Source organism: Centroberyx affinis, unplaced genomic scaffold, assembly GCF_046629955.1.
Source record: "Centroberyx affinis isolate AG114_WGS23_722 - 3 ecotype Tasmania unplaced genomic scaffold, CSIRO-AGI_Caff_v1 ptg000668l_1, whole genome shotgun sequence".
Classification (NCBI taxonomy): domain Eukaryota; kingdom Metazoa; phylum Chordata; class Actinopteri; order Beryciformes; family Berycidae; genus Centroberyx; species Centroberyx affinis.
This window is the reverse complement of record NW_027279292.1, coordinates 199,210-223,686: the sequence shown is the minus strand read 5'-3', so window position 1 is coordinate 223,686 and position 24,477 is coordinate 199,210. Positions and strand designations below refer to the sequence as shown.

At 42.9% G+C, this 24,477-nt stretch overlaps 1 protein-coding gene across 2 annotated transcripts; it reads left to right on the top strand.

Moving 5' to 3' along the window:
- Positions 1–4,310: 4,310 nt before the first annotated feature.
- On the top strand, positions 4,311–17,828 carry kctd1 (potassium channel tetramerization domain containing 1). 2 transcript variants are annotated; one of them, XM_071519180.1, is made up of 5 exons: positions 4,311–4,670; positions 10,893–11,071; positions 12,163–12,307; positions 13,938–14,243; positions 16,566–17,828. In XM_071519180.1, exons 1-5 carry the CDS (start codon positions 4,662–4,664, stop codon positions 16,725–16,727), a joined length of 801 nt encoding a protein of 266 aa, XP_071375281.1. In that variant the 5' UTR covers positions 4,311–4,661; the 3' UTR covers positions 16,728–17,828. The 2 variants fall into 2 exon arrangements, with proteins under 2 accessions (XP_071375281.1, XP_071375280.1); XM_071519179.1 differs by lacking the exon at positions 4,311–4,670 and adding an exon at positions 9,707–9,943.
- The last annotated feature ends 6,649 nt before the right edge of the window (positions 17,829–24,477 follow it).

Here is a 24,477-nt window from a genome sequence, read left to right as displayed (position 1 = left end):
GTAATAACATTTGTATAATTTTATTATTGCTCTGGGCTCAGTTCATTTCCTCCTCCAGTAGCTGCGTGAAATTGTTTGATTCTGGAAACCGCCTTGAGTCTGCGGCTCTGGGGTTGGAGGGTGGTACAGGAACAGGAAGGCATGCGACACACTCTCTCTGTCTGATTCTCTGTCAGACACATAAACACAGGCACACAACCATACACACACACACACATACAAAGACACATGCACATACACACACATACAGAGAGAGAGAGAGAGATAAATAACTTTGTTATTCTGGGTTTCATAATACTGTTACATTGGCTCACTTAATAACTCAATCTGTCTAGAGAATATGATTGATATCCTCACTCACCTTGTCACTTATAATAAATATTTCACTGCATTTATGTGAGATAGCTAGGAAACTGAATAACTCAGGCATTCATTACATTATCAAATAATATAAATATGAGATTTTGTGTTTATGTCCCATTTCAACAGAGAGATTGCCATTTCTAGTTAACATTAGGTGCAAAAGTCACTTTCACTGTTCCTGTGGAAAGGGTTTGTTTGTGAAGCACCTGAGCTGATCATATTCCAGCTTTTTGTACCTCTGATACTAAGGTATATTTCATTTCATTTGGCCTGTGAGGAGGAATAAAACCTCATAACCATTTGGTGGTTTACTAACCTATCAAAACTTGTGGGGTGATTTCTAGTTTGTGGTGTTCCTCCACTGCATTGCAATTTTGTTTACCAATGATAGGACTTTCATTTCCAAAATGGTAATTTACAAAACTCTGATTACTCTAACACAAACAATCAAGTTTAGGAGGTATTAGCCCATGTAACACACACCTGAGACCCCGGTGGCTTTGAGACAGGAAGGGAGGGTGGAGAAGTTCTGATTGGTTTCCTCGGGGCTCTGCTTCCAACTTCCCACCCCCACATTCCCTCACTCCCTCACTCCCCCCTTCAATTCCTTTATGCAGAGCAGCCCAAACTGCAGTTTGATGAAACACATTTGTTTGACTTAACTCTTACTTCGCCATCATGGCCAAATCTCGAAGGCCTGGCGGTGTAATGTGGCCCATCAGCAATTGGGTTAATGAGAGGATATATGTACAACTGTGGGACTTGACCGGAGGAGCTGTTTTCCATTTGGGTCTGGTCTGCCCGTGTTATTAGGGAAACCTTTATTATTGTTGCCCTCTAGTGGGAACCATATAATAGGATTACATTTTATTAGAGCCTCCCAGCATTACCCAAGCAGCCCCCTCCTCTTGTCTCTCTTCCCCTCATAGTGGTGTCACTGGCTCCTCTGTCCACTGTGGGTGGGGTGGGGTGGATTTGGGGCTTAAAGGGAAGCCGGCGAGTGGGGATGCGACTGGTCCCATACAGCTGGGATCCTCGTCTCGTCTGAATTACAGAAAATCACAGCAGTGGCTTGTCAGCGTGAAGTCTTATTTTCGGATCGCTTCCGTCAAAAAGAAAACTGCAACTATTTTGTTAGCCGAATAGAAGTAATACTGTCATGTGTGCCAAGTCGCTTTATTAACTGTAATAACACTACAGTAACAGAACAGTGACACTGCTTTTACAGCCTCATTCCACAGAGTTTGCATGCCCAAAGTTTCTGAAGTAGAACATGGATAAAAACACAGTTGCAGTGCAGCGGCAGACTTGGTCAAATTGCAGCCTGTTCCGAGTATTACTGATATTGCTGGTTGAACAAAGACGGTCCTCTATCATACAGTTGCCATTGTTAATGTTTTGCCTTGTAGGGTCATACCTGACGGCATTGCCGGAACAAGACTGCAGCAACGGAAACATTCTCCACAGTTGAATTTCATTATGCCAAAGATAATATTTGATGAATGATTCCGGCCAAAAAACTGTTCAACCCTGCGGGGCAGATTGAATAAGGTTCTGGAGCAGTTTCAGCACTTTCCCTTATCCATCCCACTCCCTTACATAACCACAGGCCATTATAGGGGTGTGGCGGGTACAACGGCAGTCATTAACATGGTCCCAGGCTATACCAGCATCTCGCATAGCCCACCCCGACTTACAGGGACTGTGTAAACCAGTGTCAATCAGAAGAAAAATAAAACATCTCACTTTGTGGGTGCACTGCTTGTGATGACTAAGTGAGGATGAGGTCATCACTATTTGGATGGTTCACCCGCTTAAATAGTATCTGGCACTGAAGATCATGATCATAGAGGTATTTTGAGCAAAAGGATATCTCTGCTTCTAATTTGCTGCACACTGGAAACAGTGAAATCCACATTCAGATAGCTGGACTGAATAAAAAAAGAGCTTTCCTTTTTTTCCCTTGAAAAGAGTCAGTTAAGTGTTTTAAATGCAATGAAATGTGATAGAAGAAGGTGGAAGAATTAATGAACAAATTAATGGCTCCTTGTGTATTTATGAAATGATTGCAGTCGGTTTGTCCAAGTTCCAATAAGTTGAAGAAGTTTTCCAGAGAGTTGTAAAACTATTCCTCTCTCCTCTCTCCTGCGTATGCATTTATAACCCCAGCAATGATGTCATTCAGGCCAGGCAGGCAGTTTCTGTTTGGGGCAACTCACATCTGCAACCAATTTGGATAATTTGTCCACCAAAATATGGTGCAGTCAGAGCTCGCCTGCTGCTGCTGCTGTAGCAGCTAGGTCTGGATCCAAGGAAAATACACCCCTTCCACCGCCGCATTAGAACAATGGCTTTGTTTTTGGCCTCAAACACCAGACGTATTCAAAGATCTCAACTGGTTGCTTTCAACAACATCTGATGCATATTTTGAATACTGAAGCGAGAGGACCCCATTATGAATGGGCTCCATTTGTGTGGAAAATGGATAACGTATGGGATTTTAAGGCCTGGGGGGCTCTCAGTTTGCTATAGTTTGTCAGGCTAATGGCATAAAAGTGTGTGTGTGTGTGTGTGTGTGTGTGTGTGTGTGTGTGTGTGTGTGTGTGTGTATGTGTGTGTGTGTGTGTATTTGGAGGGGGGGTAGTTGAAATGCAAGGCTTGGTGTTTGTGCGCCAGCCGGTAACCTCCGGGGCAAATAACTTCATCGCAACACTTTAATCCTGTGTTTGTTTTCCTGTGGGACATGGTGGTCAAACAGTGGAAAGTTTAATGGTCCCTGGATTGGATGGGCGACGGATAGCTGGCCCTTCCTCGAAAGCAATTTTGGTTATCTCCTCTATAAGATGCAGTGAAAAGTGCACACGTTTGATGAAGAGAAGTGGAAAATGCTGTAGTTTGCATGCTTACATTTTTAAAAGCATCCATCAGTAACTGGCCCCTTGACATGGTATTCACATTTTGCTGTGTGTATACCATCATACTCATTGCTTGCCTCTAAACATGACTTGGATTTAGTTTCCCCTATATGGACATTAAAATACGCAGGCTATTTGTAAAGATTGTAATGACGTTTTCTCTATTTCTTTTATGTTTTTGCTGCTCCTTATGTTGGATAATGTTACAATAACACGGCCAAATTGGTTTGCTTTCATAGCTGTTGTAGAAAAGTTGGTGCTCTCAACAGTAGGGGGCGAAAGAGAGGGTGCTTCAACTCTTTACCCATTTTTTATTATGTATGACATGTTGGGGTAATTGGTGAGTCTGTAAGCAAGGAATAACCGCCTCAGTTGTATGTCCAGATGTGCACAAAACAGCATTTGTGACTCAGACAGAATAATTATGTATGTTGTTATTTCACCTACGAAGGAGTTTTATAAGAGGAATGACTTACAGCCTGCAATTCCTTTACTGTCTGTATCCCCCAAGTGAATCTAAAAGCCTCAGAAGTGCCTCAATCTTCCTGAAATCATGCATGGTTGAACATTTGAAATGAGCTCGCACATCAGCCCCAGGCACTGATTCAGACTTGATTGGGGCAAGGCAAGCTGCAAGTGCTTATTTATACAACTACGTCATTTGGAGGTTGGCCAAAGGGAGGAAAGAGGCAGAAAAGATTACAAAGGAGAAACTACAGTGGGAGAATTTCATTTACCACATTCCATTAATTTAATAAGTTGATTGTAGGCTAATCAACAAGTTGTCTGATGCACATGCAGTGTGCATGGCCTGTGTATGGAAAGAGACTAAAAGATAGGTTACACGTATGAGAGGTAGAAAAAAAAATCAAAGGACTCCACCAACAATCTATATAATTATCATCATCTGCTGCTTTTCCTCCCTGGCAAAGAAACACTCCATCCATTTGTAGAAATCGCCTGGGGGAACGTTACATCAAAACTAATCATAACGATTAAAATCAGCTTCTCTCTGCGAGAGGGAGGCAATAGGCAAGTTGGAGGCAGGAGTGAGGGTGTTGTAAATGCAGAAAAAAAAACTAGATTTCTTTATTCGATTTTATAAAACATAAACTCAACAAAGACCGAGGCACTGCTGCTGAGATCTCTTCCTTTGCTCGGAGTTTTATTCTGCAGATTGGTTTAGACTGGGGGAGAGACATGAGCTAATTGTATCCTGATCTTTGCCTTGAGGGGTTTCGGAGCCCTGAAGCAAGTATTCTCTGTATTTTGTTCTGTCTACCTTAGCCAAGCTATTGCATTTCTCACTGGTGTAGGAAGAGAAGCAGATCGTGGGCCAAATCGGAGGGAAAAGGTGCACAAAAAGATACTTTATGCCATTCTATGTTCCAGGTAAGCGGAGATTTATTTGGTTTGCTATTATTTCCGAGGCTGGATAGACTGGGACATTGAGGCGCAGCTGCTTTTACGCATGTGCCAGGCGATTCGAGCGGTACAGTTCTTAAAAATATTTAACCACTTCCTGGCTATTGTTCCTTAGTAACTGTACAAATTTATGCATGTGACTACAATCTATGTTGAGGCTTCCCTGCATCTAACCGAGCAGCAGATTAGACTACGATCTTGTCGAGCAAACACTCCAGTTATTACCCGTGTGAATTCGCTCCTGGCGCGTTTCAGCTCCAAACACATTACCGTCTCCGTGTCCCTGTTGCAGTGTAACTTGCTCATAACTTACTCAAACCGCGTTTTTTCGTCTCCATAAAGGCTTTTCCTAAGTCATTTTTGTCCTAAAACAGTTCCATTTCCTGACTGCCCCAGATCTTCTAATGAAAGACGCCATTGTGGAGTAATTTCGCCGGAGGGGTTTTTCTTATTTTGTAAGACAGGAGGCACCTATTCTACACACGTCAATGCAGATTCTGTGAATCATCTATTAATACAAGCTGTGGCTTTGTAAAGAGAATCCTTAGACAAAATCGGGACACATTTTGTCCTCTCGATTCTTGCGTGTCTGACCTGTAACCGTGCGCAATAAACTCCAAGGTCCAGATACGAGACTGCAAATAATAGTTTTACCAAGTGCAAGTCTGTGCTGGCTTATGTGACAGTGTGTTATGTAAACGTCTATTCACGTTCTCGTTCATAAAGTTCACAGATTAAATATATATTTTGGGTAGATTATGTGGGTTGGTTACTTTATTTCAGAGCAGGACTTGTCTGAAATTAAATGCTGATTACTCCAAGCAACATTTTAATTCAAAATAAAATTGTGTAATCCTCTGAGTTCAGGTCACCTACATTGAAAACCAACGCTTGATTTTTTTTACCAGTATAAAAAAGGCGCACTAATAGACCGGGTTTGACTGAGATGTTTGGTTGTAAGGTCTGGTCACTTGATGGCGCTATAATAACAAAGCCATCACCAATTTCCATGTACCGCATCTTTCCTTTCATTTTGATGTCCAATTATTTTCTAATCGAATTGCACTTTTAAAAATCATTCTGGCCTAGTGCAGGCAAATATTTATAGGTCAGGTCAGTTCCCTCAAATTTGTCAGACCTTTTAATCAGTCCAAAGTTAGAGGTGCTTCACTTGCTGTTAACAAACTGGAAAGCCTTAGAGGAACGCCGCCGTATTTCAGCTTGGAGTGATGCTATTCCTGTGCTCTAGGACAGTTTGGTGTGTACCAGCGAACATTGACTACTGTTTTCCACAGCCTGAAGCAAGTTCATCCCACCTCCTAATCTGTGATGTCACGCTGATGTACAACTAACTCCACAGAGGATGATTTTGAAGAGGTGGATGAGGTGTCTGACTTTTTCAGTAGGCTTGTAATCTAATAATATTCAGGGTATGATTATATATTTTCTGTTTCGGAAATGTGAGAGCATTGCTTCAATAACTCATTTGGATGTAAAAGCTGAAACTTTGTACGAGTATGAGAGTAGCTCCAAGTTGTGTGACATTGCAGAATCAAGTCTTGATTCTTTCGATTCTTAGGGAGACATCTTAAACAGATTGGATCACCCTATCCCATAGGCACTGCGTGTGATTTTTTCCCCCCTGGTTATACCATAGCCACTTTCCAGGGATAAAAAGTGGTACATTCACATTTTCTCATAAAATCTCATTTCCACTTTGCTCATGGCCAGGGCAAGACAGTCTCTTTGCTCTTGCCACTTTCTGGGCTGCCTCCTCAGTCTTTGTTTGAACTGGTTAACTGATAAACTTCTGGTTGCCACAGTTCTGTAAACACTGTGGGCATTCCTGCATTTGTCACCACAAACATGCTTAGCTAGTTGTCTTGCTGAGAAATATGCTGCGCTGTAAATAAATATAATCCAAAGATTCAGCCACTGAAGTTGACATGGTGTAAACCACAATGTGAGAGCCAATACTCAGAGAGAGACAGAGAGAGAGACAGAGAGAGACAGATGTTTGTAGAGGCTACAATGTGCAAGACTATTGACACATTTGAAGTTTAATTACATATACTGTAGTAATGCATTAGCTAGCTAAAGTAGTCTAAACATTGATTGCCTGTGGTTAGACACTTCATAATGCATCATTTCCATTAATAAAATCTAAAATAATGCACAATCCACCAGACAATAAGAACCCAGTATTCACCCAAGCCATGGTGTAATGACAATTACTATACACATTACCTACTATTTTTGAGCGCTCTTTACAACTTGCAGTGAGTGAAGTTAACCGAAAGTCTGTGTGGACATTTGAAACAAATGGCCATGGGCAACGAAGCAGAGACAACCCATCCAGATTATGTAAATACCAGTCTGCCTGCCTCCAACTGAATGTTAATGCTCTGATCTGAAATGCTAATGGTGTCTAGTGTGATATGTCGAAACACTGAAGAGTTGCATTGTGGGATGGAAAATTGAAAGCTAGTTGCTGATGCTGATCCCAATAGGCCCTTTCATTATTGCAGTGTTAGTACAGCATTAGCTGATAGGAGCAGATTCTTACCGAACTCCTACTTTTTGCAGCATTACCTTACGGTTTTTTTAGCCAGTGCAGTAGTGTTCCTTCATGTAACGGAAGATGTTAAAATTATGATTTAACATGCAAGCCTTACCCTTAAAAGATTTCAGACCACTGAGGGAAAACAACAGGGGAAACTAGAGCAGCCCCAGAACTCCAGGCTTTGATGCACTGTGCCTGTTTTAGATTTGTTGGAGCATACTGTGGTGTGGATGCCATCAACAAAATTACACAAGCTGGATAAACAAGCAAGCCACTAAATACAGAGAAGTTTCGACTTTGTTTCACAAAAGTGGAAACTTGGGAACATAACTACACACACAGTCACATGTGAGATGCGTCACACTTAGATTTTTTTAGCGCTGTGTCAAATCCAAACTGGCAACAGGTAGGGAAACTGTTACAGTGGAAGATCTGCAGTGCATATCTAGACCTGACGGCTCTACATGGAGGCATCAATGATTAGTCCTCCATGTGCTTATAGATTCTAAGGGTGCAGTGACCTCTGACCTTTCCTAGAGGCACATGAGTGTACATTTATAGGGCAGAAATGTGATAAGTGGCTATTGGTCCAGGAGAAAGTCCACAAGACATGTATCTTTACTCCCATCATTGAGTCAGAATTGTTGCACGATTCAAGAGCTCAATCCCACAACCCCCCCCCCCCCACACACACACACACACACACACACACACACACACACACACACCCCACCCCCAGTTCTCTTTCACTCTGCCTCTCTCCCTCTCTTCTCTCTCTCTCACACAATTTTCCATAATGCCTTACAGATTTTACACTCAATCCACCTTTGCGATGACAAGGCTTTGAGGAAATCCAATTCCACTGAGCTGTTTTCAGAACTTGCTCTCCACAGACACACACTCACTCACACTCATACACACACCACCATCTCCACAAATTAGTCAGGGAACAAATTACCTGCATTCTGAGTGTGATCCCACGCACTTTGCCGGCTGCCTTACACAGGTCCCCTTTTGAAGAGCAGCCATGTGATTTCTCTCTCTTTTGCCCTGCAGGCCCCTTTGCCTTCTGCGAGGGATTCTGGAGTTGAATTTTAAAACTATGTATGGCTGCTGCCTGCGCTTATCAGCGCGTGCACAAACGGCATGCAAATCAGACCAGGATCACACACCGCATTGGAGGCCTACACTCAAAGGCAAGCTTAATTGCTAATTGGGTATCTAGGTGTGAAACTCACACTGCCAACGAGAAGTAGAAATGTGGATGTTTTAAGGCCAGTGGTTGAACTAATTAATTTTAATCTGAATGTTATTAAAATTTGTGGATTCCCTGCATTTTCTAAGAAAAACAGCCCAGGAGAGTGCTGTGGCAATACTTTGAACAAGGATTGGACATATTGTGGTCTAGTCTTGTATTCCATGATGTCATTAGTGTAGTGGTTCTTCAGTGGTGATGTGGTCATCAGAGTTGGTGTTTTGCACACTGTCGCACACTGTAATCATCATACAGTAATGTTAGGTTTGTATTTCTTTTTTTAGAGACAAGCCAGACATATAGCCAATGGGATATCAGTCAAGAAGTAAATGTTTCAGGCGCCTCTGTCTTCTCTGAGGGCCAGACTGCTGTTTTGGAGTGATTTGGTACTTGTTGCTGATGCTAATCAATCTTTATTAAATCTAATGGTACTTATGTTATTTGAATATTCTGTGCAAAAGATAGCGAGTGTTCATTTTTCTTTAATTTAGTTGAAGCTGGTGTGTGTTTTCTATAATCAGCAGGCTATTTTTTCAGGGAAAATGCTATTAGTGACTGCTTGATGTGAGTGGAAAGGTCTTGACTGAGATGCATCTATGGGCGGGGGACGGCTTGGGGACATTTGTCCAGGTGACTGGTCTACCACAGAATGTGCTATTTGTATGGCAATTAGTCACTGAACGTGTTTTGTATGCTGAACTTTGGGCTTAATGTGACTGCTGAAGGAGGGTTTGACGGCTGAACAAACTGCTGCTGCTTCAGATCCAGATGAACAATGGATAGCAACAGCAGGGGGAGGGTGGCAAGGCGCAGAAAGACTACTTCAAAAGGGCAAAGGCCAGGTGGCAAGTCCAGATGTGCGCGTTGACCCGACCTCAAACAACCAGACGAGCACTTTTGGTGGAACGAAGGCGCAGAGCTGCTTTTTTTTAATTCTGAAATTCTGAAAATGCGACACACATACCTGCCATTGAAACAGCGACAGCCCAAAAGGCCCGGGGGCACTACAATGCTAATGTTGTCGGGGGCTTTGACTTCTCCCAGCCATTGCAAAGAAGCTGCTCCGTGTGACAGCCACGGCGCCGCTCTTCCCCCGGTGCGCGCTGCCCCTTTTCACGCCTCTCTACATTTGGCAGGTGTGCCGGAAAGCCGACCGCGTCTATCTAACCTGAAGTCTGCGCTGTAATGGACGAAACGGATATCATGGACTTAACGCATCAGAAAGCGAGGAAGCGACCGCGTCCAGTCAGTTCCGTGGATGAGTCCGTGCACGCTTCCCTCAAACGACTCCCGATACGAGCGGCGGAGTGCAGGGAGCCCTCGCTGATGTTTGCAGTCAGAGGAGATCCTGTTCCCGCAGCATCTCTCAAGCAAAATGACCATTCTGTGACTTCCTCTCCAACCACAGTAATGCCAGCGCAGGTAAACGCGTAAAGTCCGATATTGTCTTGGAAAAAAAGAAAAACTGGAGGACTTGGAGCCTAGTGGTCGACCAGTCACTTTTAGGCTACTAAATGAGCGAAAGTGAATACACACTTAGGTTTTACTGAATGCAATGCTTGAATAGATTGTTTCCCTGCTGCTCTCAAATTCATAGTGTGCTCATAATGTCACGTTATCTGAATATTACAGTAGGCTGAGCTACCGTGCATAGTAACACAGTCTTCTGTTTGCTGCAGTTTAGCCTGCTTTAATTTACTGTTAAAACCTAGTCTTAATCATTTTCACAAGCGTTAATACAATATGCAACTCTATCGCAACCTTCAGTGATTGAGATCTGAAAGAAACGTCATTTCAGATTTTTTTTTCCCCACACTGACTCAGTCTGAAACTTTAACTCTTTGGGAAAAGTCAATTTGTTCTCAAGGCTTTTACAGAGATTGTCTGCTAATTGTGTTTTTAGGTTAACAGGAGACAATTCCTCTAAATCCTATTACATTATTCAAATCTAGACTGATTATTGCTCATTTACAATGGCTGTGAGATTGATGCTCCAAATTAATTTGGTTTTGGAGATTATGGCCCACAGGAATGGATGGCTGTGGATTGTGGCAACATTCAGGTCAAGGTCAGGCTGCTCTAACTTGGAGAGACAAATCTTCTGTTCCACTCCTGACTGTGGAGTGTGTTACACTAAAGAAATGTTCAAAGAACTAATAATCATAACCAAGATCTCATATATCGCATTGTTGTACTGGAATGTCCTGGGAAATGTGGCATTCAGTCATTTATTCAACTTGAATGGCACAAATTGATCTGTGCTTTAAAGGAGGAATGAATGCATTTTCAGCATTTTCACTCAGTGTGCATTATACTGTCTTGCCTACCTGTTAAATAATACTTTCCCTTGACGCGTGCTGTTTTGTAACAGGATAATCGCTCCAGCATGTCCAGGCCCATGATTACGCGGTCGCCAGCCTCTCCCTTGAGTAACCAGGGCATCCCAACACCTGCGCAGCTCACCAAGTCCAACGCCCCTGTGCACATCGATGTGGGCGGACACATGTACACCAGCAGTCTGGCCACCTTAACCAAATACCCCGAATCCAGGTGAGTCTGCCCCTAATGATACGCTGCAACCAGTATGTCATGTGTAGATTGGGTGATGTGTGAATTTGTTGATTACACAGTAGCCTTTGCTTTATTAAATATAATAAGTGTTTTGGGTCAGTGTCAAATATTTGTGTCCAGTCTTTCGCTTCTATAGGGAAGGAAATTGTGGAAGATTCAGTGTCTGATAGGGAGTTGATTCTGCTCAAGCCAGATGTGTTTATGTGCATTAGAGTTTCCTCACAGTTTAATGTCATCCTCTGACAGCACAGGCAAACGTCAAATCTGATCCAATCACAAAATAAAACGCATGCATTTATTGGATTTTAACACTGGATATCGAGCATATACAAAATGTTTCCTCAGCATATCCTAAAAGTCAGCGATATCAGTTGCTTTTGGATTTATCTGGTAGTAAGCAAAGCACAAAATGGCTCCTTGTGATGTAAAGCCCATAGTTATTTTGAGCGGTAAACAATTTGTAGGGGCATCAAGTCCAAAACGCAGAGCACAGACAAAAGCGGCTCGGTTATTCTGACAGATGTCACAGCAGCAGTAAAGGGCCAAAGGGCATGGGGCCATCTGGAGGCGGGGAGGCCGCACTGTCGCCCCGAGCCCAGCCCCGAGGGTGGCACCCCGCCTCAGGCACCCAACAACCAGCTGGCCCTGACCTCTCCATCAGACCACCTCATCCTCAAGCATCTTTCTTTCTTTCTTGCTTGCTTTGTTGCTTTCTGTCAGGATTTCTGTCAGTATCTCTGGATGATGCGTGCATTGAGCTCAGTAATGCGTGCATGTCTGTGCAAAGGTGTGAAAAAAGAAAATTCAGGGCTTCAGAAATTCAGCAAGTCACACCCCTCCGCACATGCTCCCCGCCTCGCCTCTCTCTCTCTCTCTCTCTCTCTCTCCCCCATATGCACAGCATACAGGATGCTCATGAGCAGGACATTAGATTATGCACTAAATAATGTAACGAAACACTTGTCCTACGCCATGATCAACCAATATAAGATTGTGAATGTTGACATGATGTATTTCCTCCCCCCCACCTCCCTTTCTGCCCAACCCCCCACCCCTCTGTCTGTGGGTAGAATTGGTCGTCTCTTTGATGGCACAGAGCCTATAGTCCTGGACAGCCTGAAGCAGCACTACTTCATTGACAGGGATGGACACATGTTCCGCTACATCCTCAACTTCCTCAGGACGTCCAAGCTCCTCATCCCAGACGACTTCAAAGTGAGTGGATGACTATCCCAGAAACTGTAAAGTCCCATCAGCCAGTCAGCAGTCCTACAACTTAGTACATACAATGAATGCTAAGGCCGCGGAACGCCTTTGGTCACTGGTCCGGATTGGTGTAAACCGTTCCCATGCTGGAGACTAAATAAAAGGGCCGTTCCAAACAAAGCTCAATCAAACCAGCAATGTGATCACAGGCGATTTGGACCCCTCCAGCTAGTAGTGACCAAAGATCGTTCGAGATATGAACGGAAAAGTAAGCATGCATCTAGACGAATAAATAAATAAATAAATGGCCTGGCGTCCGTGACCACATTGCATGTGCTAGATTCCTGCAGAGCTCTCTATATTCCAGCAGCAAGTGTCCAGAAGAGACGGGGTGAGTCTCACTGTATGTGACACATTTGCATTCCGTTCTTCTTACTCTTATGTGTCATTTAGTCCGTAATTACTAAACTTGCCCTGGGAGAAAACAAATAATCACATTATCTGATGGACTGTCCACAGTGTGACTCAATCAGTGGAAAGTATGTCAGCTAAAATAAGCAAAGACAAAAGACAGGCTCAAGTTCAGGCTGAGGCCAGATTCACATTGGGCTGATTTTGAGAGGAGCATGAGAAAATTGGAAAGTGGTGTGATTTAGGCCCTGCAGTCCTGTGGGTAAAAGATCTGCTCTTCTACCCCACGCAGCCCTGTGTTAGATGTCGTATTACATCTCTTCTACTCTGTATCTTTTGTAATTTTGCTGAATGGTGCCTTGGCTGGAGTTTATTGGTTGCTCATGTAGAACAGTGGTTTTCAAACAAGCTGCTGTGGACTCGCATTAAACAGAAAATCACAACCTAAAACTAATATAGCAAGATGTACACTGCGTTTAGGCTGCTAGCATGCTAGTCTTAAATATTCAATTCAGTCTACCTTATGTTGCAGGGGCTTGGAGAGGCTTTGCCAACATATACATAGCCAGTAGTTTTTGATAGATAATGGCTTTTGTAAGAATGCTTAAAAGGTAAAATATATCTTTCTGATCATTGGTATAAACATTTTGAGTTCCTGAGCTTTTTGTCAACAGAAAAGTGAGTGGGAGACCATGGACCGTCAAAACACTTTCATTTAAATATCTGGTCTAACTAAACCTGGAATGTCCATTATATTTATGAATTCAATTTAGTATAATTTTTTAACTGTTGACCTCAAGACCCCGCACCTGTCACATAATGCTCTCAATGTCACTTTATAAGTTTCTGTACATCTTTTTGATAGCATTTAAACTTTTAAGTTTTCTGTGTTTATAGTCTTATTGTTTTATAACACTGAGCCATGCAATTCAGCTACAAATAGAGACAGTACTGATTCTTAAAAAAAAAAAACAATTGGTGTTGATCAGTGAGGCTCGTTGTTACTTGAGCTGGTATAATAGAATGTTAGCATAATGTTAAAGTACTAGAGAACCATCATATCAAGCAACATATTTAGAGGGGTCCCTGCACTTTCCTCTAGAAATTTTATCCTTTTCTTGTTTGGTTTTTACAATGGTACAACTTTAGACAATAGAGCAGTTTTCTCTGTATTGAGATGTAGCCACTTATCCTAAGCTGCCAATGCCCTTGCTGCTGTCCCCTACAGGACTACAGCCTGCTGTACGAGGAGGCGCGGTACTTCCAGCTGCAGCCCATGCTGGCTGAGCTGGAGCGCTGGCGCCAGGACCGGGAGCTGGGCCGGGTGTCGCGTCCCTGCGAGTGCTTGGTGGTGCGCGTTGCTCCTGACCTGGGTGAGAGGATCACGCTAAGCGGTGACAAGGCCCTCATTGAAGATGTCTTTCCAGAGATTGGTGATGTCATGTGCAACTCCGTCAATGCTGGCTGGAACCACGACTCCACACACGTCATCCGCTTCCCACTCAATGGGTACTGCCACCTCAACTCTGTCCAGGTAATGGGAACATTCGGCTGGTCTGGGTGTATGGTGATTTATACTGATATCACTGTGAGACAATGCTGTGTTCAACATCTCTAAATAAGTATAGACACTCAAAAGTTAGGTAAAGTAACCTTTTCGTATTTTTTCCCAACCAATTTTCTGTCAAAAAAATTGACGGAGGTGATAATCTGTTCGTTCGACCTCCTTTCATCTTCTGTTATATTATAGAATTTCAAAATTTTACTGATGTCTGATAGCAAAGTCTAGGAGACTATCTAATCTTTTTTTAATCTAATCTAATCATAAAAAACAGCCTTGCAGAAAAACGAGTTCTTTGATGAGTTCATCAAAGCATAGATTTGGCAAGCCATCATTATACTAAGCCTACCACTATCTTTACTTTTGCTGTGGTCTGACTGGAATAGCGATTTCTACTTTGGCTCTGGAGCTGGCGATGGTCAGCATCAGTAGATTTCATCCCCTGCATCTCTGCAACACCCATAACTTGGTCCTCACATGTTCCATGTGGGTGCAATGAAACTCCAAGATGATGACCATCAATGCCGTAGAGTGTTGATTGATCAATGCTGATTGAGACCTCCAAAGTTGATTTTGAGAGCAAAGTAAAGGTACATTCGTAAGATCTCCTCCCGAGTATCAATGACAGAGTTCAAACTCAAGATGTGTAAGTAAATAAAAGTGAATACCTGCGACACCTTGAGGCTGTTCGTGCAGACCCCAAAGGAAGAATAGTGGTCTTGCTGTGTGAGACTACTTTCGCTGATCTAAAACATCCTTTGTTGTGCTCTTGTTAAACATGTTAGAGGTGTTCAGCAGGTCCTGAGTTCCAGAGCAGTAAAGCTATGAACTCAGAATCATTCATTATCAATGTTCCCAAGGGGAGCCTGCAAATGTATTTCTTCTGAGAACTGAAGGTCGACTTACACTCGCCACTTAGATGCCTTTACTTTTCATTGTTCTCTTATGCATAATGGGTTCTAGGCAAAACCATACTTGCAAGACCTCTGATTTGAAAAAAAATGCTTCTACATCAAGAAATCTTGTACATCACATTGCACCTATAAGGGCTCCCTTACAGCAACAAGCTTAAGAATCCATAAACTTGTTAAGTTGCACTTTTATATTCAGTATGTACTTGGCCATATTTCTCTGATTATGTATTGATATTCCACTAATTCATTGATGGTAAAATCCTCAGATACACATCAATAAATGAATGAGGAGAAGCATATTTGAAAAGATTTCACAATGATTTGGACTGCGTCTCCATCTGAGGAAGTCAAATCTCTGTCTCCTTCCCGAAAACACACAAACAAACCCCTCTCTGAAGTGTGTGTGAGTCGCGGAGAGAGAGAGAGCAAGAGAGTGAGCATGCTCCCTGGCAGGTTGTCCCCAGGCAGGGCCCATAATCCTGTTTGGTTATTAAAGCACGCCGGCGGTGGATGCTGTATCTGCGGCTAATGGAGGCAGGGCGGGGGTTTCGGGGAAGAGGAGGACGGGGAGAGGGGGGGGCAGAGAGAGCTGCCAGCAGTAGGGGGACCTTTGTAGTTTTGGCGGAGGCTTGGGCCTGGGGGCTGATGGGGGAGGGGGGGGCTGGTGGGGGGGACGGGGAGAGAGGGGGTTTGCTGAGCAGCCCACACCGAGCCAAGTGGCAGAGAGAAAGCCTCGCTGCTCCCTGGGGCCTCTTCGATGGAATGTGATCCTACAGCCCCCCCGGACACGTCTGTAGATGTCTGCAAGGCTGCGGGATCAGGGGCGGCTACACACACATGCACACTCACACACACACACACACGCTATTACACATACACACCACAAAACAATGAAAATGAGGCAAAATCAGGGGTTCTTGGTTTTGTGAGAGGAGATGAATACCCATTTTTTATTTTTTGTTTATTTATTTTTTTACACTTCTCATCCAAATTCCCGTCACAGGCCTTATGTTGCAGCAGCTTACTCCCAATGCTGTTTTCAATGCTAGACGTAGCGTTACCGCAACAACATGCAGACTACAAGAGTTTTGGAAGCGATCCAGATTCCGTGCTTTCCATCTATGCGGCGGTATACGAAATGTTAGAGGTTGCATTCAGGCGTTAGCACCACAGTGTATAGAGATCAGAAGACCTCCCCGATTGGTTTGCTCTGCAGAGCGAGGTCAGGCTTGCCAGGTTGACACTGACTAATGAGGAAGCGCTGTCTGTCACCGGTGTTCCTGTAGTGGAACGTGCTAATGAAGTTTTTTCCCTCTATGATTTCTACCAAGTGGCGTCATTAACATCCTTCTCTCCTTCTCTTCCCCTCCACTTTTCCCAGGTCCTAGAGCGTCTGCAACAACGCGGCTTTGAGATCGCCGGCTCCTGTGGGGGGGGCGTGGACTCATCCCAATTCAGCGAGTACGTCCTGAGGAGGGAACTGAGGAGGACGAGTCAGCGGGGACCCAATTCAAACAGGATAAAACAGGAGCAGCTGGACTAGAAACCTCCCGCTCACTAGGAGGTGCTAGACTTTTCTGTGGCAGCCAAACCGCTCGACGCAGCAGAGCTCTGTGGACTCTGTTTTTCTTTGTTTCCTTGTTGATGTTTTTTTGTTTTCTTAAACTTGAGAACCATCTAGAGAGAAAAAAAAAAAAGAGGTGCAGCAGGAGATTTTCGCCATAAGAAGATGCAAGACATTTGATAAGTTTGAGATCTCAAGGACATTTGTGATTGTCTAGCCCCCATAAAGCGAATTAAAAAGGATTTATATACGCTGGATCCCCAAATAAAGTTTGTTTTAAAACTTGGAGCCTACATTAGGTTGAATATGATTTATATTTTCCCCATATAAATTAAAAGGATTTTATTGCTCATGTAGTATGTTGCATAGCCTATCACCAATGATTTGATTTTGTTTTCCCACTGGCATATTGGCAAAGTCTGTTTTTATCCCTTATTCCTGTAAAAAAAAAAAAAAAGAAAAAGGTCACAAATGTGTTGCTTACAGTACGGAATGTCTCAGTTGTCATAAACAATGAATTTCAACAGAACAGTATCAATTTTTTTAAATGTTTTTATTCATGATTAACATGATGTTGAATATTGTGATACCAATGAAGTGGTTTTTACTTTAATGGAAGTTATTTTATTGGATTATGCTATGAAATATAATTCACATTAGTATCATCAAAATTTTATGTCAAAGACCATTCTATACTCGGTAAAGAAAATAATTTAGTAAATTATTATGTCACACCATTTGCCTCATAGGGGAGTATGAACTACTAACCCCCATGTGCTACCTTGGGAATTATTTAATTGGATCATAACATCCCACTGAGTAATGACCTGTAAATTTTTTCTGTCATTGTATATGTGTTTGTGTGTTTTTTACATTGACTCTTTTTAAAGCAAATTTGTTGCCTCAGACATGACTGAACAGATTAAAGCTTATTGTACTACCCAATCCAAGATCACTTTTACTCTTAGCACATATTGATATGAAGTTGGATATAAAGTATTTCTAACATGACTGACCCACCTACGCTCCCTAGATTTGAGTAAAGAGGAATGTAGCACAACAAATGTGAAATAAATCTTAAACTACAGTTCTTATGGTGGCTGCCTGTTGACTGTTTTTAAACTGCTGTGCTTTTACATTTGCTATAAATATGTCTGTCCAACATCACATTTGGAGCATGACTTTGACTAGTTACATGTTACATATTAGAGGTTTCTTAAGTATTAGTTCACTCCATCTATCCTACTTGATATTTTTCCTCTGAACGAATGTACACTCAATGGAGAAGAATCCAGAAGACCAAAATCTTTTACATTATGTAGTGCTTTAGCTCTCTACAGCCAGAGCGGTAAAGCTATCCTTACCAAGGCAATAGCGTACCTTGGAGGATTTATGCTGGTGCATTGGTGACTAGATGGGGCATTCTTTACTTAGTTATATTGAATAAAGCCGACTTCTCCACGCAAGTCCTGTCAGTTGTGCTTCCACATATCCCTGCAGGGCCAAAATCCAAAGTGAAATCCCACACGGAGCCCTGTCGTCTTGTCTTCATCCCTTTTGGCAGAATCTCCACTTTCTTTGGCTATCTACGGTTTATGCTATATGTCTCCCTTTCAGCCCTCTTTGCCCTAGATTCCCTTTTGACTGACTGTTATTCTCATAGGCTAGAGGTACAACTGTGAGTGGTGCACAGCAATGCTCTTGCTCTCAATCATGCAATCAAAATTTCAGTGTGTATGTAGTAAGTTATATTTAAGGAGCAGGCATTAAACCCGTCATCACCCAACTAAAGGTATTAGTAGGTTGTGTACAGTTTAGTTTAGCTCAGAGTTCAGGTGATATTTCACTTTGGTGTGTTCAATTTTTTACAAATTTAAATGTAATTGTATCAATAATCAACCTCCATCATCAGCTACTTTTTGGAATACTCCATCAACTCTCATTATTGATCATTTCAAATAAGCAAAAATTACCTGAACAAAAAATGTCATATTTCCATAGTTTGCATATGCATGAGATGCATGAGAAGATATTCAGAATGTGAGTGAGTGACATACAAATTCCCAGGGCAGCCAGAATTGTTGTTTGACTACACAAACCCCAATGGAGCTATATATGAAAAATAGTGAACATTTTTTTACCAAAATAAAACATTGTTTAAATGTGTGTGTGAGTATGAGTGTGAGCATGTGTGCTCCGTTTAAAATTCAGAGGTACTTTTTGTGCACCCTATGTGGTTTTTAAGTTTCTTACCTGTGGGGCAGCCTGGGTATAATGAGACCCTGTCCAGCCCTATCTCTCCTCACTTCCTGGATTCAGACCAAGTTGAAAAGGAATTAGAGATAGCCTCCTCTCAGGACACAGCCTGTCGGAGAAAAGATGAATGGTATTAAGAAACTGACTTCCAGTCCTTTAGAGGACAGGGGTTTTGAGGAGAATAAAGCTAATTTGAGATCCTCCTCTCTTCTGTGCTGTGTCTGTGATCATGTCTCTCTCTCTAGTGATTATTTCCAGTCATCAAAAGGCAGAGTGGGGCCTGCAGATACTGGCTGTGGCCATCTTTCCCTCGCTCCTCGGGCTCTGCTTACTCACCACTAGTGAAGGTCAGTGGATGGACTCATTCACCTCATCTCCAAATCATCAGCCCTTACAGTGCTTCGTTCTACAGTACCGTGCAAGCAGCGGCTACTGTTCCTAATGAATGTCCTAGCTGAATACACTGATTAGATGATATACTTTGTTCTCTGGAATTAGTATTTTTACCTAATTCTATCTGCTGTCTTCTCTCCTGTTCTAACCGCGCTGAACTGTAGGTAATACACTGTACTGTAGGTGCCTCCTACCTTTATTGAAAAAGCCTCTCGGCCATTTTATGCCAGCAAGATAATTATAAATGTAACCCTTGGCAAAAAAAGCAAAACACAACTCCCACATCCCTCCCTCTCTATTTCTTTCTCTCTCTCTCTCTCTCTCTCTCTCTCTCTGCCCCCCCTCCTCCCTCCTCCCCTCAGCCTCAGGAGCTGATTTCAAATTTTCAAAGATATCTCATACTGAGACTGGAGATTGAAACCTCATAAATACCTTTATTATAATATAATGGTCACATATTTCCAGCCATTATTTCTACTGGAAAAATTAGTTCGTCGACGTGATGAATGCCTCCATAGTCTTTGGGGCTTTAAATGTTCTCAAATGGACATTCACTAGTAGAATAATATGTCAGAGTGAGCTTTCACTTGAGTTATAGAAATTCACATTTTACTGTAAAGAAGAGCTACTCTCTAAATAAAGAAAAGTGCAGCTTAGCACCTTTATGGGTTATTTGGCTTGGTCCAGTTTGAGAACCAAAGTAGGTGCAAAACAGAAGTCGTTTTTTATGTGCAGCGCTTTATTTCTGCAGTTCCATGTATAACACTGTTACTTCCACCAGTCTTCTAGGGGCCAAAGGCAACTTGTATTAATCCAATTTTATTGTATATCAGATCTGAACCAAGTAACCTTTGATCACCTTGATGATGGTTTTCTCAACTGACCCATACAAGGTATTTTGGGCAGCAGCACAATGTCTTAGATAGTGGAGGAACACTGGTAGCGGATGGCCAAAAACAATGGCCAACAATGGCAGAATCACATGGGTTCTATATTTTAATAGAATAGAACATACATTTGCCTACATAGCTAGCTTCTGAGACTCCATAAGAATATTTTAATCACTTTAATAAAACAGAAGATGAAAGGAAGTCAAATGAAGAGGTTGTCACCTGCTAATCCTTCCAAATTTGACGCTTAGTATTTGACAATTTCCTTTAAAAAATACAGTCTCTGAGCTGTCTTTTGGGAAATGTTCTAAGCAGACCTACACCACCGAAAACCCTTAATTGCACCACTACAGATCCTGGATTTACGCACATCCTTTGTTGTACATGGTTACATTTACTGTATCAGACTTCAAAAAGACCAGACACAAGTTTTAGCTTCATTATCCAAAACAGTAGATTTTCTAAACCAACCTTCATCGAATCCACTGCTCCCCTCATGGTGATTGGGCCCTGATATGTGACAGCGCTCCAAGTGGAGGATCTGGGGTAGTGCTGCTCAACTTGCTGCGCTCTCCATTGTTTATTTATCAGTCGGGCCTTGAGTTATGGTGCGCTTGCAGTGAGGAATTTTAGACCGGACTATGGTCGCTGCAGGCCCCTTGGCATACACTGTACACTGAGAGGGAATCATTTATATTCTACTCCAGAGGTAACAGAAGAACATGAGATTGGGAAACAGCTCAAACGCCACTCTGCTTGTGAGGCTTAAGGCACAGAAAAGCCGAGCAGCGTTAGGGATGCGGAGCATATTTAAGCAAGTTCTGTTTTCGTTTTTTTTTATAGTTTCGCCAAAATCTCCTAATATGTATGCTATGCTTATATATACACCTTCATGCTCATACACTCTACGCTGAAAGTATACGGCCCGATGGAGATGTGATGGAATGCTCACTTTGGTGAAATTTTCAGCAGCAGTGAAATCTGACCACTGAGCCTGTCTGTAAATGCTATAGCTACACTCAAACCTGTATTGAAGAAGCCTGGAGGGCGTTTTAAGCCACTGAGATAATTGCAAATGTATCCTTTGGCAAAAACATCAGCAAACTTGCCCCTCCCTCACTCCTTTTCTCCTTTTCTCCTTTCTCTCTCCCCCTCTCTCTCCCTCCCTCTCTCTCTTAGTTGAGAATTAATAAGGGCTACCTAGCCTTGATTAAAAGGCCTCAACTGTACTGTATTGCTCACTGGTAGCACCCCTCCCTGAACCAGCCTTTCACATGGGTAGACCTGCATGTTAGGAGTGCTCTAATGATTCTGGAGCTTGCCATTCGAGGGCCACCCATCCATCATAGTGGTAAGGCCAGAGGCTTTATTATAATACAGAGGACAGACATGCTCTGAGGCTATGTGGGACACAATAGAGGTCTTTCAACAGACCTATAAATACATGATCTGTCAGAGTTGCTGTCCTGAGGGCGCTCTCAGCTAGGCTCTAGCCCTCCGGTTGGCCATCACTTATGCTAAGATATGCGCCAGCCCCCGGGCTAAGGCTAAGGCTCAGTTCATTTCAGCCCCTCATCAACCACCACATTCTACCTCCAGCCATGAGAATAAATAAGAACAAGATGAAAAAAGTGATTCATTATGATGGAGAGCAAAACCTTAACAAAACAAACAAATGGAAGGACTGAAAACAAACAGTGATAGCCTACTATTGACTCTTTGGCAGCGGCATCCAAAAAGCTGTTGCTGATTTTGAAGGGGATTTTAATACAGCAGCATACCCACAAGCCTGGCCATACGGGCTACATACTGAGACATTTGTTTGTCATTGAACTATGTTTAGAATTCTGACAAACAGAAGTTGAAGTGATGCATAGCAAATAGGTCTATGCACTGCACCTGCAAGTGTGTCTGTGCACTAAATATTACAAATGCCTTAAGCAGTACCGCATGGGTCCCAGTTAGGAAAGTGTCTTTAATCACAGGAAGAAGTGGAATATCACATTCTTCCATCAGCTTTTTTTCCCCAATATTGTTTCCTGTGAATATGTGATATATGCATCTCCTGCTCTTCCTTCTGCTCCTCTCCTCACCTTATCTCAGGTGAGAATCTCCTTTCACCGTTGCCTCCAAGCCAAGATCAGCGATCTGGGAGTTGGGTGTGTTCTTTTGGAGATTAGTGTGGTGGGGGCTGTCGCATGTTGGAATAATAAACAGGTGAACACTTTAACTCTGCATAATTCCCTATCTCTCCACCACCTTAATGTATTAAAATGATATTCTTCCTCGGGGCACAAAACCAGCAGCAGATTATGTCCAGGGCACGGTGAGTGGAAACCCAACGACAAATCCCACCACTCGCACAACAATGATCACCTGGGCAGAAGGTTGCTATTTATCATGTTATTCACCAAATACTGCCATTTAAGGATGCGATTCAATTTTTAGCTTTTTGAATTGTAAGTATTGCTAATATGGCTGGTGATGTGGTAATGCCATATTTACATGGGCACACTGCAAACAACACCTTACCCAATACACAACATGTTCACATACAACCCCCCCCCCCCCCCCCCCCCAACACACACACACACACACTTCCCCAAGTTCTTCCTGTTCCCATCCAGCCCATACGCACTCCACCAGCCCCCTCCTTGTGTACTCCAAGGGTTATTCCGGTCCCCTTGACAGCCAAGCCAGGTAGGGGGTAGTGTTCACAACGGCTGGCATACTCAGCCTTAGATTTAGTGCCCCCCTGCACACACACACACAACACCCCCTGCACCAGGCTCCTCCAACCCCCCCCCCCCCCCCCCCCCCCGCCATGCCCCCTCCCCATCTCACTCTTCTTCTTCCCCCAGATCTCTCTTTGCCACAGCTGCTGCCTCCTGGCCTCGCCCACAGCCTTCAGGAGGCTTCCCAGCTCCCTCTCCTTACCCCCGCAGCCAAGAAGGAAAAGCAGGGAAAGGAGGAAAATAAAACTTCAGGCGCACCACGCAAGGCCATCTGGGTAATCTTGTTCAAAAGGCTTGAGGTGATAGCTGCAATTTACACAGGCAAAAAAAAAAAACAGACCTCATTTCCATACCTACCAGCCTCAAGGAGATGAAATTGAATAAACTAAGAATTAGAAAAGAATTACACTAAAACCAATACGGAATATTCAACATTAGTTCATTTTGTCCTTGTAAACCCCCCCATACCCCCACCCCCCACCCCTCTATACACACAGACACACACATGCACACACACGCACACACACATACACACACACACAACAGTGTACATTTTTCTGATTTACTGAGAAAGAGAACAGTTGAGCTGATATGAAGGTGCTGTGGACAACTAACGTAAGCACGCAAGCATACACACACTCGCATGCACACATATACACACACGCAATCACAAACACAAATACACACACACACACACATACAGGCACACACAGCCAAAGGGGGAAACAATATTTGTGATGAAAGCAAATCAAACTGAAATCCAACACGTTAAAGTCAAGTTGATTAGTGTGAAAATGTAAAAGCATCTTCAAGTGGCATATCCCACAGTCATAAAGATATGTTAATTTGCAACTTAATGGCTGAAAGCATAATTCTGCTTATATAAACCTTGAAACATGCTGCATTTCTGAAATGTGCCTTAATTTAATGAAGTAAACACCACCACAAAACAATAAATGCCCCAATTAAAGAACAGGCATGAAGAGAAGTGTCTATTTCCCATTTTGCCCCCGCGGACATATGTACCCAAGCGTGTCTGTGCATTTACCCACACGCAGAAGCATATGCATCGTGTGCAGCTCATAAACATCATGCCTTCACGTTTCACATTAGCATATGCGCCTTGTTGTTTGAGATGTAGGTTATCTGGTGTGAGATCCAGGCTACATGTTTGCGACAATATAACTATGTGTGTGTGTGTGTGTGTGTGTGTGTGTGTGTGTGGAGGGAGGGGGTTGCAGGCGTGCTTGCATGCTTCAGTATGTGTGCTTGTATGTGTGTATGTGTGAATGTGTGTGTGTGTGTGTGTGTGTGATGGTATGGTCTTAGTGCGTAATTAGTACATAACCGTATGCACTTAGTGTTACCGTTCATAATTGCGTGCATGTTATCAGAGCATATTGTGCATAAGAGTGCATTAAAGGCAGGATGTGCCATCCTCTATTCTTCCTTCCT